Genomic DNA, 13118 nt, shown 5'->3' with positions numbered 1-13118 from the left:
CTTCAAACCTGAAGGTCTCATGCTTCCAACTTCAAAACTGACAGCCAAATGTTAATTCTAAGATGGCTAAACTTTAAAAGCATTGTAAATTTCGGCGATTCTTTAAATAAGGGTAAAGCAACGGCTATTATGCGCTTCCCCAAAATAAAACAGCCACCTAAAACTTTACCAAAACCAACAAGATAGGTGGTAAAGACTGAATTCCAACCAATGCCGTTAAATGGGCCTCCATTAGCTTGGCACCAGGCAGTATAACTTATCAACAGTTCACAAGTCGCTATATAACAACATGAAAGGTTAGTTCTATTAGATTCAGAATCATATAAATCATACCACGAATTTGGTCCACTATCTAACAGACTACACGAATTACAATCCGACCTAAAGATTGCATTAAGTTACAATTCTTCTATATCCTCAAGTGAATCAAACTGTGCATTAAGTCGACGAAGTTCTTCATCATCAATGGTGGATGTGCTGAACCACTTAGGTGGAGAATAACCCGATGGCATTGTTGGCAGGACACTAGCTTTTGAACTCTGCTCAATCGATGCCTCTGCATTATCAGACTCTGCTTGCTTTTCTTTTTTATTTTGGTTAAACAGTTGGGACTTCATCTCCCAGCAAGCTTTAAGGTCTTCCTCATTTCGAGCTTTATTCAACTTATCGATAAGATCAGTGAATGACACAACCCACTCAGCTTCAGCGCTCTTGGCCTTTTTCTTTTTGCCAAGTGCATCCAGATCACTAAGGTCAGTAGCATTGTCACCTGACTCCAACTTCCTAAGCTTCCTCAATCCCTGATCAACAATATATTGCATCCTCTTCCTGGTATTCTCTATTCTAGTTGGATCTGATCTAAGCTGTAACTTCAACCGGTTTATCGTTGCCTCATTATCATCTTCTGTTGAACCATCCTCATTCCTCTCATCCTCTGCAGAATTCACTGCAAAAACCTCCTCTAATAGACCAACATTCTGCATGTAGCGATCAAAAGCTTCATTTTCAGCTGCAATATTACTGTCCCTGTATTCCTTTAACTTCATAAACCTCCACTCGTTAATGAGTTGGGCATCCTGTAGTTTATCAATAAGGTTAACCTTTAAAACTAAAAAATAAAGTATAAGCTCATGGAGAAAACACAAGAACTCCACATACCTTTCTGGTCAGTGGCTTCCTCGATCTTAGTGGGGTCTGCAAATTATTGAACTGTGCAAAATTGGTGGAGAGTTGACGAAGTGAAGCAGCTCCTCTGTGCGAGCTCCTTGAGTAAAGGAAATAGAAGTTAATACAGATCTTCTAAATAAAGAGCAAGAAGCTCAGTAATCATCAATCCATTCTGCCTGATGAATAACAGATGTGCGTGTGGGGGAATGCAAAGATATATGAAAATGCACGTGAATAGAACCCTAGTATCTCCCCAGATTATTCCACAGAGGGTAACACAACAATCAAATAGCATATTAAAATATGAGTGCCAAGAACATGCAATGCAAATGCAGAAGAGATCATTTCAAAACGCCAGATAAAAGCACCTAGAAGCACATTTCTAATGACAGTGCAAATATCTTATGAGGGATTGTTAACTGACTACAGCTGATGTTTGTAATATACTCTTTACATCATCAGTGATTAGGCAGTCCAACTGTTCATCACTAAAGCTGTCATATATAAATGTAGTCATGCATACTTGAGTAAAACTTACCCAGAGTGAGATGCTTCAGTGGACTGCTGGTCTACCACAGGGGACCCAGAAGATGGTAACTTATCTGGAAGAGTTGAACCACCTTTCAGAACTGCACAAGATCAAATCAAGGAGACATATTCTTTAGCACAACAAAGGAGTGACGGAATCACAGTAGTAATTGCCTTACAGAAGATGTATTAAAGTCCCTGTGCTATCAGTCTCTTTCATCCGATGACTTTTAAATGTTTGATTCTTCCAACATTTTCAGAACCAGGCAGTTGAAAAGTCTACTTATTGGTTAAATGTCAAAAAATCCAAATGCAGCTCATTACCATGTAACATCCCAATGATGTCAAAACAAAGTTTACACCAAATGTCAACACAGGGTTAATAGTATGATGAATCGTGGCAGAGACACTGCGCGTCCTTTAAACATATCAAAAAGGGGTCCAAAGTATTTGTGTGGTTATAAAAACTTCTCATTAAGGGTAGAATTGGAAGTTTGAACTAAATTGTTTCCAAATTTAGAAAGGGGTCATTCTTTTTGGAACGGACCTAAAAAGAAATAGGTTCACATAAACAGGAATGGATGGAGTATTACTTATGGCAAAGAGCAATTTCTTCACTGGTATGTAACAAAAAGGCATATGTACAATTTGTTAACTGGAATTGAGGAATACTGTCAGCAGCTATGAAAAAATTTAAGCTGATCATACCATGTATATGACAGGGATTTTGCGCTTTCGCACAGCAGCTTTTGCATGACTGGAACGGACACCTGCACATTCGATTCTCATCCATTAGAAAGACTAACAACGAAGAGAGGGAAAGCGGAGAAAAGAAATGTATAAACAAGCACGATAGGATAAAATCTCTTTTTAGAAAAGAAAAAAGGATAAAAACTTAAAGTAAGTTAAGTATATTAAAGGAATTCCAAACAAGTTTTGACATGAGAATGAGATCAATGAGGTATAGTTATGCTACTTTGATTAATTGATCAACTTAAATCACGAGGGTAACTTCAAACGATTCGTAGATCATGCAAGACAGAAACTTCGGGTAAAGTCGAAGTTTTAGGTCTTAAAAATAAACGACAGATGACCGAATATCTGATAAAATGATATGAGAATAGTAAAAGGTGATGGAGTACTGCTATCTGAAGCTTAGACAGAATCACCTGTCTGCATCACCAATTATATTTTCCTCCATTTCTTTCTTACGCTGTTTCTTTAAAAGTTCTCTGACACGGATAGAGAGGGAGGCGGAGGAATAGAGGAGGAAAGAGGGGAAATAGACACATAAGATGTAAGACTATTTTCTCCATTTAAAGCCACCATACACTACAACTACCCTTAGAGATGTATCACAATGGCAAACGATAGTTAATGAAATATTCCTTTTTTGATTAATTAGTTAATGAACTTCTCTTACGTTGAGTTTTGACAATCCGGGTGCTAATATCGAGTATATCATGCATCAGGTTTTGTCATTAATGTAAAACAACTTAAGGTGTCGAATGACGACAAGTCTCTGTTTTGACTTGTAACGGCTTCAAAACTAATGCAGAATATAACTTCCCTGCTTTTAAGGGAGAGAGATTTAAATTTAATCATCTCTGTCTTTATTTTCCATAAGAAAGTAAAAGCAGTTAGCAAAAGTGAAAGGAGGCGAAAGAGTAGTCCCTTTTCAATTGAGGAGTAATCGCTATATAATTTATTTATTTTTTGATAACCTAATCGCTATATAAATTATTACCCCAAAGACTGCAGCTTCATCAAAAGGTCTTTGCCTAATGAATGTAAAATCGAACGGGTGATCAAGCAGAAATAGCTCCTCTTTAGTACTTAAATAAGTCACTTCTTAGTTTACACTGCACATACTAGATAGCTAAAGAACCCACACAAGCTCTTGACGAAAAGAATTCTCATCGCCACTTTTAGAACAGCTAGCCATGAAAAAGTGAAGGGAAAAAGGAATGGCATTCCCCTAAAGAAGCAAATCGTTATTTTACTTTGCACATACTAGATAGCTAAAGAGAATACACCAGTTCTTGACAAAAAGAACTGCCATCGAGAAGGGGAGGAGAAAACTCAAAATGAAGAAAAAGTATATTCGAACTTCTTTTTTATATTTTATATAAGTAAAAAGTGGTAGTTAACTTTGATACATATTAACTTCCAAACTTAAGAATGAAAAGGAGATCCACGTTTGTATGATCATTTGACCAGAGAGCTTAACTTTAACATTTGTTCATTTTCTCTACTCTTGTCAATTAAACAGGCTGGAGATCCAAATCCGAGCCTTTCACAATCTTTTAGAGTTTTTACTTTTTCAATAAACTAAAACAATAATATTGTCATACTTACACCATGATGGTGTGACCTCTATGAAAGTGTAATGTGAGCATATACGTCAAGCCTTTCAAATTCTATCCAGTACTTCTGCTTAACAGATACAATAAGTTGAGAGTAAATAAAACATGCAAAGTTGCAAACTGTACACGTACTTATTCTATGCTACTGAAGTCGAGAGCTTTTAAGGATTGAATCGGATGGAAAAGCAATATATTTTGTTAATTCACCCATTAAAATGCTACATGATTATAACCTTTCTTTCAATTTAAGCATTTGATAACGCAAGTAATATTTCGCTTCTTGTTTCTGTTAAAAGAAACATATACCTTCGATGGGCTCCAACAAAAAGTTGATCCAGCGATTTCCTTTCATTTCATTCTTTTTTACAAAAAATAACGTGTCTATTAATGCTTTTCCTTTTCCGTGTTATTTCTAGAATTGACACTATATGATCATGTTTCCCTAACCAAAAAGTACCTTCCTTCCTTTCACAAAACTCCAAATATACCATAACAAAATGGGAAAAGGAGGGGAAAACTCATCAGTAAACCATCTTTTCGTTTGATAAGTAAAATATGATGACTAAGAAATAAGTGATACTGTTATATATAAAAGCAAATAAGTAATGCACAGTGTTGTTAATAAGAGGAAGCAAAATCCAAAATGATCTCTGACAGGCTAAAATTATAACCTATCCAGCTAAAATCCAAAATAAAATGTCTTTGTGGAAAACAATTCTGTCCTCAAAGATCAGATAAACAAAATTTAGACAGTCACATCAAATAAATTTGGCTTCCATACGAGTATCTTACAGCTGTGCTCCCCCTATTTGAAACTTCTTTTTTCTGAGCAAAACCATAAATTGCTTCACCCAAACTAAAAACAGTCTTCCAGAAACACCTAGAGAACCCTCTAAAGTCAAAATTTCCACCTACAAGTGAAGCCATCAGTAGATGACCAATGCAACAGCAGATTGTCTAGCTCAAATTTTTCGGCCTCTTTTCTGAAAGAAGGTTAAGACTGCAGGCTCATCCAAGCTTAGCACTTCTCATACTAGCAGTATAAGGTCACCATCACAAAGTCACTGTGTAAAAGCTCTAGCTCATTTTGTATAATCCATGGGGATAAAATGGAATTGTGATAAAAGATTTTTAAAAAAATCAAATTACATTTTGAGAAGCTTTGTAACCAGCAAATGCTTGGATTCCTTTGTTCGGGATTCTTTAAGTAACCAAACCAAATGATTGAGCGTTTAAAGTAGAGCAACAATCAGCGTATATTTCAAATACAAAGCACTAATTTAATTGTTTCCACATAAAATTAATGGTCCTAAATAAAGTGTGCATAAATCCAATATTTCTTCTCAATCGTGTACCAAGATTCTTCCTTTCTCTTTAGAGCTTGGCCAGCTGCAACTGAATCAAATACTAAGTGCCACTCGGCCACTCCATTTCAGCATTCTTCTAGCCTAAAGCTGGTCGTTAAGTACATGCAATCTAAAAGCACTAATCATGTCGAGAAGGAATGACCAAACGGTTCACTTGAACAAAGAAGTTGAACTCAAACATATACCAAAAGCAAATTATTTTCCTTATCTCTGGGACAAAATAAAAATTTAGTAAAACAATACCACTCCCACTCCTACAAGTCCCCTCCCCCCCCCCCCCCAAATAAACAGCAGTTGTGTTAATTTGTCTACTAACAACACATCGCTACTCCATGCGTTTAAATTTATATGACACTCTTTCCACTTTGAAACATTCTAAACCATTTAACACTATTCCACTAATAAAATTATTCTATACAAGCTGTACAATTTTCAAAAATCATCTAACTGTTCAACATTTAGTCCCCTCAATCAAACCAACTTTTTAATTACTACTTTAATATCTTGCTCCACTACCACTAATATAATACATAAGTTATGAAGCCATATTAAAAACTGGAAATTAGGGTTTCTAAAGCACAATTTCAATGGAATAAAAACATCACCTTGAGCGAGCAACATTGCCGCACTTTATGCACTTAGGTTTATTAAGCCCTCGAAGATTCTTCGACGCGTTTATGGTCGGATGGCTGGACACGACAGCAGCGGTTACGGTGGTCGCGGCGGGAGCGGACGCCGGTGAGGGAGCGCTGTCGGCGCTGTGGTTACTTAGGGCAGGCGACGAAGCAGTACCAGCCATTGGAGACACCACTTACGCATTCAAAGGTTTTATCTTTTCTCTTTCTTTCATTCGTTGAGCTGACGACGGTTTCGAGGGAGAGTTTTCTCGTAACGGTAAACTGCGGCGGCGAGTGGGGTTCAGTTGCTTCGTTTTCTGCTGATTTTGTCTTTGATTGGGTGAAGGTTTATCGCAGATAAAAAAGATTGGGTATTTATATGTAAGGAATTATAGGACGGTTTTGCCCTGATGTATACCAGGTGGAGCTATACTTATGGGGTCTCGATGGTAAATTACAAAAAGTAATTCAATTGCTGTAATTGGAGTATTCAATTCGATAAGTACGAAGATTTCCTTCAACTGTCTAAACGCATAGGAATTTTTTTAGAACATATCAAGAATTTTCCTAAGCCAAAGGTCTTTTTGAAACGATTTTTTTGTGTTCTTGAACTAAGGTTAAGGGCCGTGTACATATTATTCTTCCCAAACTTTATTTATGAGATTACATTATATTTGTTATTGTTATTATATTAATAAAAGAATTATAATACTTAAGTGCTTTATAACTCTTGAGTGCTTTTTACCTTAATTTTTACACTCTTTTAGGGGTTAATATATTTTTTTATTTCTCACTTTAGTATCTGAGTATTGAGCTCAATTTAATAAATTGTAGTTTTTGAGAAAATTTAAAAACTTCAACAACAAATAAGTAATTACATATTCCTTTCTAGGATTTCATGACATTACTAAAAACATTGAGTTTTACTTTTAATAATTTTGATTTAATTAATTGGTGATAAGTTTACAATAAAAAAGAAGAAAAAGGTAAAAGCAAAATCAAAAGAGATTCCTTCTATCTAGCTAGTAAGTTCATCTTTATTCACAATTTCACACACATAGCTTTAGGATTCCCCATTTAAAGAATAATAAAATTTAAAGTTTTCAAATGTAGCCATTATTAGGTGTTTGTGCTGATTTTTACCGTATTTGATTTTCCTATCTTTTGAAGGGCAACATATTTACCATAATTGAGTTTTACTTCTTTTAGAAGGAAATTATAAATCTCTCTTATTTGGCTATACCCTTTTCTTGGAGGAAAAGGTTTGGACTTCTATAAATTGAGGATACTTTCTTCTTATTCACTAGCATCCACAATGTAGTCATATGAGGTTTGAGAATCTTATTTAGGGGGAGAATTTCGGGACTAGTGTTAGCCTGCCACTTGTGTTTGCCTCTTCGTGAGATTGTTCTTTCGATATTTTGTACTCTATTTTATATAGTGGATTGCTCATCTCTATTTGTGGACGCGGGTCAGTTGACACGTTAAATGTTTATGTCTCTTTTGGTATATTTCTCTTTTGTTGTCTGATTTATCATCGTTCAAGATTTGCTTTACTATCTTCTGCATGACACCTGATTATTTCGATACTAACAAGTGGTATCAGAGCGAGGTTCAAGATAGGTTCATCTTGGCGGGTTTAGTTCTAGCCGCAATCTATTTGACGGTAATCATGACTCTTTGTCTAAGAAATTTGACCAGAGTACTACTCATGTTAAGACAAAATTTTGCAGTGGGAATTTGGAGATGCGACATGCTGAAGATTATGTGAAGAAAATGAATCGAGTTTATTTTGTCAGAAATTCAGGCCAATGGGAGAATTGTTAGGTGTTTGTCCTAATTTTCACCATATTTGATTTTTCTATCTCTTGAAGTAAAGCGCAACATATTTACCATAATTGGATTTTACTTCTTTTAGAAGGGAATTATAAATCTCCCTTATTTGGCTAGTCCCTTTTATCGGAGTAAAAGGTTTGGACTTCTATATATTGTGGATCATTCCTTCTTATTCAGTGCATCCACAATGTAGCCATATGGGAGAATTTCGGGACAAGTGTTAACCTACCACTTGTGTTTGCCTCTTTGTGAGGTTGTTCTCTCGATATTTTGTACTCCCTTTTATATAGCAGATTACACATCTCCATCTGTGGATGTAGGTCTATTGACCGAATTACGTTAAATATTTATGTCTCTTTTGGTATATTTCTCTTTTGTTGTCAGATTTATCGTCGTTCAAGGTTTGCTTTACTAGCTTTCGCATGACATCTGATTATTTTGATCTTAACAACTACCTCATTATTAACTTTAGACTTTCGAGTAAGAAGTTGAAATTGCAGATCTAAAACTAAAATTATAGCCTAGAAAATCATGTTTAGTTCCATATAGTGGAGGCACTTTTCAGAAAACCAAATAAGATTGAGAAATGATAATTAAGTATTATTATCACATTGATTGTGTTTATTGAGCAATAGTTTATGTTTTTCCTTGAGACGATAATATGAGAGTGATGAACTCAAATTAAAACAAAATGATTGTGAGTGATATCTAGATGATCTAGGCAAAGGTGGATCGAGAATTTTAAAAAGATGGGTGCATTATTACAAAGTAGGTAAATTTAGAAATTATAATTGACTGGTTCATCCTTTAAGCTCTTACCATGAATCCATTACCATTTAGAAATTATACGTTAAAATTAAATTTTCTTGCAATTTTAGGATTTAACAGATATACCTATACTACATATCAAATGCTTGAAAGATTTTGCACATACAAAGAGAAAATAAGGATTTCAATGTGTTAGATTTGAGATTTTTGAATTAATAGATGAAACAACAAAAGAAAGAAAAAGAAAAAAATAGGAGTACTTATTTAAAGCACAAGAAGGGACACTAGATTTGCCTACAAACGTGAGATTTGAAATTCCAACTTCACTTGTAAAGGTGTATCCAATAATCATTGCACCATAAGACTCTTTGAGATTGGATGTACACATGTATATACTTTAAGTAAATTTTAAGAAATATAACATTATTACATATAAAGAGAGGATTTAGGCAGACCTTTTATGAAGTCCATGCTGATGTGGCTCCATGCTTGGTTTGGAATAGGGAGAGGTTGCAAGAGACCAAGATAGGCCATATTGTCATCCTTGCTCCTAAGGCAAACGTCACAGCTAGCCACAAGGTTATTGACCATCTGTTTCATCTTAGGCTAGTAGAACATCTGTGACAACCTCTTTAGAGTTCCAGTTGTCTTGAGTGTCCACCTAGAGGGGAATCATGGAATATAGAGATCAGTTGAGTTTTGAGGCCACCAATAGTCCCAATGTAGATTTTGCCCTTCATTCAGAGTATGGTAAAAGAGTAATGCCAGATACTATGTCCTTGTATGTTCACTGATGCCTGACTAATCAATTCTGCAGCTTGAGTGTCTTCTTCATAACTATGTGCTATCTTCTGCATCCAAGAACAAACTAAGACACTAATTACATATAGTTTCCCTTAGAGTTGACTTATGTTACCTTTCTGATTCTTCATGTTGTCAAGAAAGGGCATCAGCTACCCTATTTTCTATCCATCTCTTGTACTACACTTCATAGTCCAGCCCAAGTAATTTGGTTAGTCTTTTCTGATGTATGGCAGAAGTGACCTTTTGTTCAAGAAGGTATTTCAAGCTATGATGGTCAGTCCTGACCATAAAATGCTTGTACAGTAAATAGTGTCTCCATTTGTCCACTGCATTCAACAAAGCCAGATGCTCTTTCTCATAGATTGACTTACCCCTGTGCTTCTTAGCCAAAACTTTGCTGAAATAAGCTACCGGTGTTCCTTCTGGTAGAGCATTTATGCACACAGCTTCCATGACTTCCTACTCTATCTCTCATTCAATGATTAAGTCTGCACATGGCTGATCCTCTGCTAACTCAGAACATTCAGGAAGTGGCTCTACTTCTCCCATCATGCAGTTCAGTTGCTTCTTCTTGCATTGATGGCATGATGCATACTTTTCACCACACCTAAAACATAAGTTATTGCTCTTCCTGTACTCATAAACCTCAGGGCTAAGCCTGAAGGAGTTTGGTTTTGACTGTGGTTGCAATAGGAGCCCTCATGATAATAGAACTGCTATCTACAAAAGAGGGCTTTGTGATGCCCTTGTTCTTCTTCTAAGCATCTTATATAGCTTTCTCCTATAGCCTAGCTTATTCCACATCAAATCTCAGAGTTGTAGGCTTGAACAATTTCACACCAAATCTGATTTCTTCCTTTAAGGCACCTATAAAACTAGATATGAAGTGTGACTCAAACAAAAGAGGAATCCTTACCAGCATTTGGGCTTTCGAGTCCTCAAACTTGCTTAGGATGTCATCAACAAAGCCTACTTGACTCAACTTATTAAATTCTTCAACTATGTCCTCCATTAGTTCCTCTCTAAATTGAATAAGTAGCTCCTCTTTGAATTTAGCCCAGCTCACTTCAACTCTGCTCAACACTAACGAGTGGTACCAAGTGTCAGCTAGTCCATTTAGATAGAGTGTAGCAGCTTCGACCTTTTAGTTGTTCGGGGTCTTATACAAATTGAAACACCTTTCACACTTATAGATCCATGCCTTAGGCTCATGACCCTCGAAATTAGGCAACTCCCATTTAGGGGAAGGAGCTTGCATAGCTTGAGGCATGTTCTATCTCAATTCCTGACCTGGGAGGGATAAAAGTCCATCTCCTTGAGGTCTGTCACCTTGAACTTGTAGAGGAGCTCTTTCTAAAATTGTCAACCTGTCTAGAATTAACTCTAGGTTCCCATGTATTTTAGTCTGTGTGTTGCGCAGTTCCTCATGAGTGGACAACACTTCATTCAAAACCTCATTGTGCCTCACAAGCTTATCATCCATAACTTTTTAGCCTAGTTCCTTCAACCATTACCATCACACAGTCACAAGATTGAAGCCCAAATACCAATTGTAATGATCCAGCTAAGGGTCTGAGAAATTAGTCAACAAAATATGAAATAGAAGAATTTTTGGGACAATTTTCTGATAATATAAATGGAAAAAAATGAATTACAAATAAACCAAATGAACAACTAACTATTACTAATAAGCTTCCATAGTCGATTGAGATTTGTAGAAATAAAGGAGAGAAGAATCAAAGATTGAAGGAAAGAGAAGAAGAAGAAATCGAGTGAGGGAGTGTGAGAAGAGAGAAGAATTAACCTTAGATTCGAAGCCTTCCCATTTCTGCTAAAGGTTAGTTATAACAACCTTCGACTGACGTGGAAATTCTATTACTCTTCTTCACTCATTCTGCTATTCCTCCGCCTAAGATTTCCTCTCATCGAGCCCGGTTAACAATACTAATCCTTCGACTACATTAGATCATTATATACCCCGCCCCTTCCAAAGATCCTTGTCCCTAAGGATTAGAGTCAAAATGTGGAAATTTGGCTTTGAGAAACTGATAATCCTCCCAAGTAGCATCTTCTGGAGGTAGATTTGACCATTGTACTAGTACTCTAACCACACCAACATTGTTTTTCTTGATCAGTTGCCTTTTTAGAATAAAAACTAGTTTTACCAAGAACTGACCATCATTACCAGTGATAGGCAAAGTCGTCTGCACTACCACTCTATCTCCTACCTTTTTTCTTGAGTAAGGAGACATGAAACACAAGATGGACCTTAGACTCATGAGGTAAATCTAGTTTGTAAGCCACACTGCCAACTTTAGCCTGAACTTTATAGGGTCCATAGTACTTAGAACTCAACTTTAAGTTTCTCCTCAATGCAATAGAAGTCTGTTTATATGGTTGTAGTTTTAAATAGACCATATCCCCTACTTGGAACACTCTATCAGATCTCCTCTTATCGGCATAGTATATCATTCTTTCCTGAGCCTTAGTTAAATTGCCCTTCAACGGTTGTTGCATATGTTGCCTTCTCATTATTGTATCTTCAGTTGTTTGCACCATTGTTTCTAGTAAGGGCCCAAGAGATAATTGCAGGGGTGAGTAACCATACAAAGCCTCAAAAGAGAGTACACTGCACGCTGGTGTAGAAGTTAGTGTTGTACCACCACTCAGCAACAGTAAGCCATTGTCTCCACTGTGTTGGTCGACTAGCAGTCATGCACCTAAGGTAATTTTTCAAGCACTTATTTACCCTTTCAATTTGGCCATCGCTCTGAGGGTGATAGGTTGTGCTGTAATGTAACTGAGTTCCCGAAATCTTAAATAAGGACTGCCAGAAATTTCTTAAAAACACCTTGTCTCTATCAGTTACTACTGATTCTGGAGTGCCATGCAAGCCGTGTATTTTCTTCCAAAAGATGCCAGTCATAGTTCCTGAAGTATAAGGATGTGAAAGAGCTATGAAAGGAGCATATTTGGTCGTTCTATCAACTACCACAAGGATTACCTCCTTGTTCTTGGATTTAGGCAGGCCTTTTATGAAGTCCATGCTGATGTAGCTCCATGTTTGATTTGGAATAGGGAGAGGTTGTAAGAGATTAGGATAGGCCATATTGTCATTCTTGCACCTAAGGCAGACATCACATCTAACTACAAAGTTATTGACCATCTGTTTCATCTTTGGCCAGTAGAACATCTGTGACAACCTCTTTAGACAAGGTGTTAAATTTGTGAAATATTATTTTTGCTGAATATTTTGTGAGATTTTTTGTACTCATTGTGATTGAGCCGTGAGCTCTTTATTGTGGAAAAATATTATTGTTTTTGATTTATTTTGGCATGAGCCGTGAGCTCTTATTTATGGAAAAATATTGTTGTTGTTGATTTATTTTGGCATGAGCCGTTAGCTCTTTATTGTGAAAAAATATTGTTGTTGATTTATTTTGGTAAGTTGAAATATTTGGGCACTAGAAGTGCAAATTGTGATATATTGTGATATTGATACGCATGCGGTGGTATGAGGTCTGGGTGTTGAAACACATGCGGCGAGACAAGGGTGGCTTGATATGCGTGTCTAGTAGGGGAACTACTAGAAGTCATGCGGTGTCATAAGGGTGGCTAAAACGCAGGATGCTATTTCGGGAAGAATATTTTCTTTAAAATTAAAT

At 36.4% G+C, this 13118-nt stretch overlaps 1 protein-coding gene across 2 annotated transcripts; it reads right to left on the bottom strand.

Moving 5' to 3' along the window:
- Window positions 1-201: 201 nt before the first annotated feature.
- Window positions 202-6393, bottom strand: LOC104089117 (uncharacterized). 2 transcript variants are annotated; one of them, XM_009593945.4, is made up of 5 exons: window positions 6034-6393; window positions 2404-2465; window positions 1706-1796; window positions 1159-1264; window positions 202-1076 (listed from the first exon to the last, which is right to left on the bottom strand). In XM_009593945.4, exons 1-5 carry the CDS (start codon window positions 6225-6227, stop codon window positions 399-401), a joined length of 1131 nt encoding a protein of 376 aa, XP_009592240.1. In that variant the 5' UTR covers window positions 6228-6393; the 3' UTR covers window positions 202-398. The 2 variants fall into 2 exon arrangements, with proteins under 2 accessions (XP_009592240.1, XP_009592241.1); XM_009593946.4 differs by having other exon boundaries at window positions 1159-1261; window positions 6034-6391.
- Between the last annotated feature and the right edge of the window lie 6725 nt (window positions 6394-13118).

The sequence above is a fragment of the Nicotiana tomentosiformis genome, chromosome 8 (assembly GCF_000390325.3).
Source record: "Nicotiana tomentosiformis chromosome 8, ASM39032v3, whole genome shotgun sequence".
Lineage (NCBI taxonomy): Eukaryota > Viridiplantae > Streptophyta > Magnoliopsida > Solanales > Solanaceae > Nicotiana > Nicotiana tomentosiformis.
This window is presented reverse-complemented; position numbering and strand designations above follow the sequence as displayed.

Coding starts and splice junctions, on each gene's coding strand:
- LOC104089117 (XM_009593945.4), bottom strand. CDS start 6,227: ATGGCTGGTACTGCTTCGTCGCCTGCCCTAAGTAACCACAGCGCCGAC. Junction 1,797..2,403: donor AAATCCCTGTCATATACATG/GTATGATCAGCT, acceptor GATCTTGTGCAG/TTCTGAAAGGTGGTTCAACT. Junction 1,077..1,158: donor GGAAGCCACTGACCAGAAAG/GTATGTGGAGTT, acceptor GATAAACTACAG/GATGCCCAACTCATTAACGA.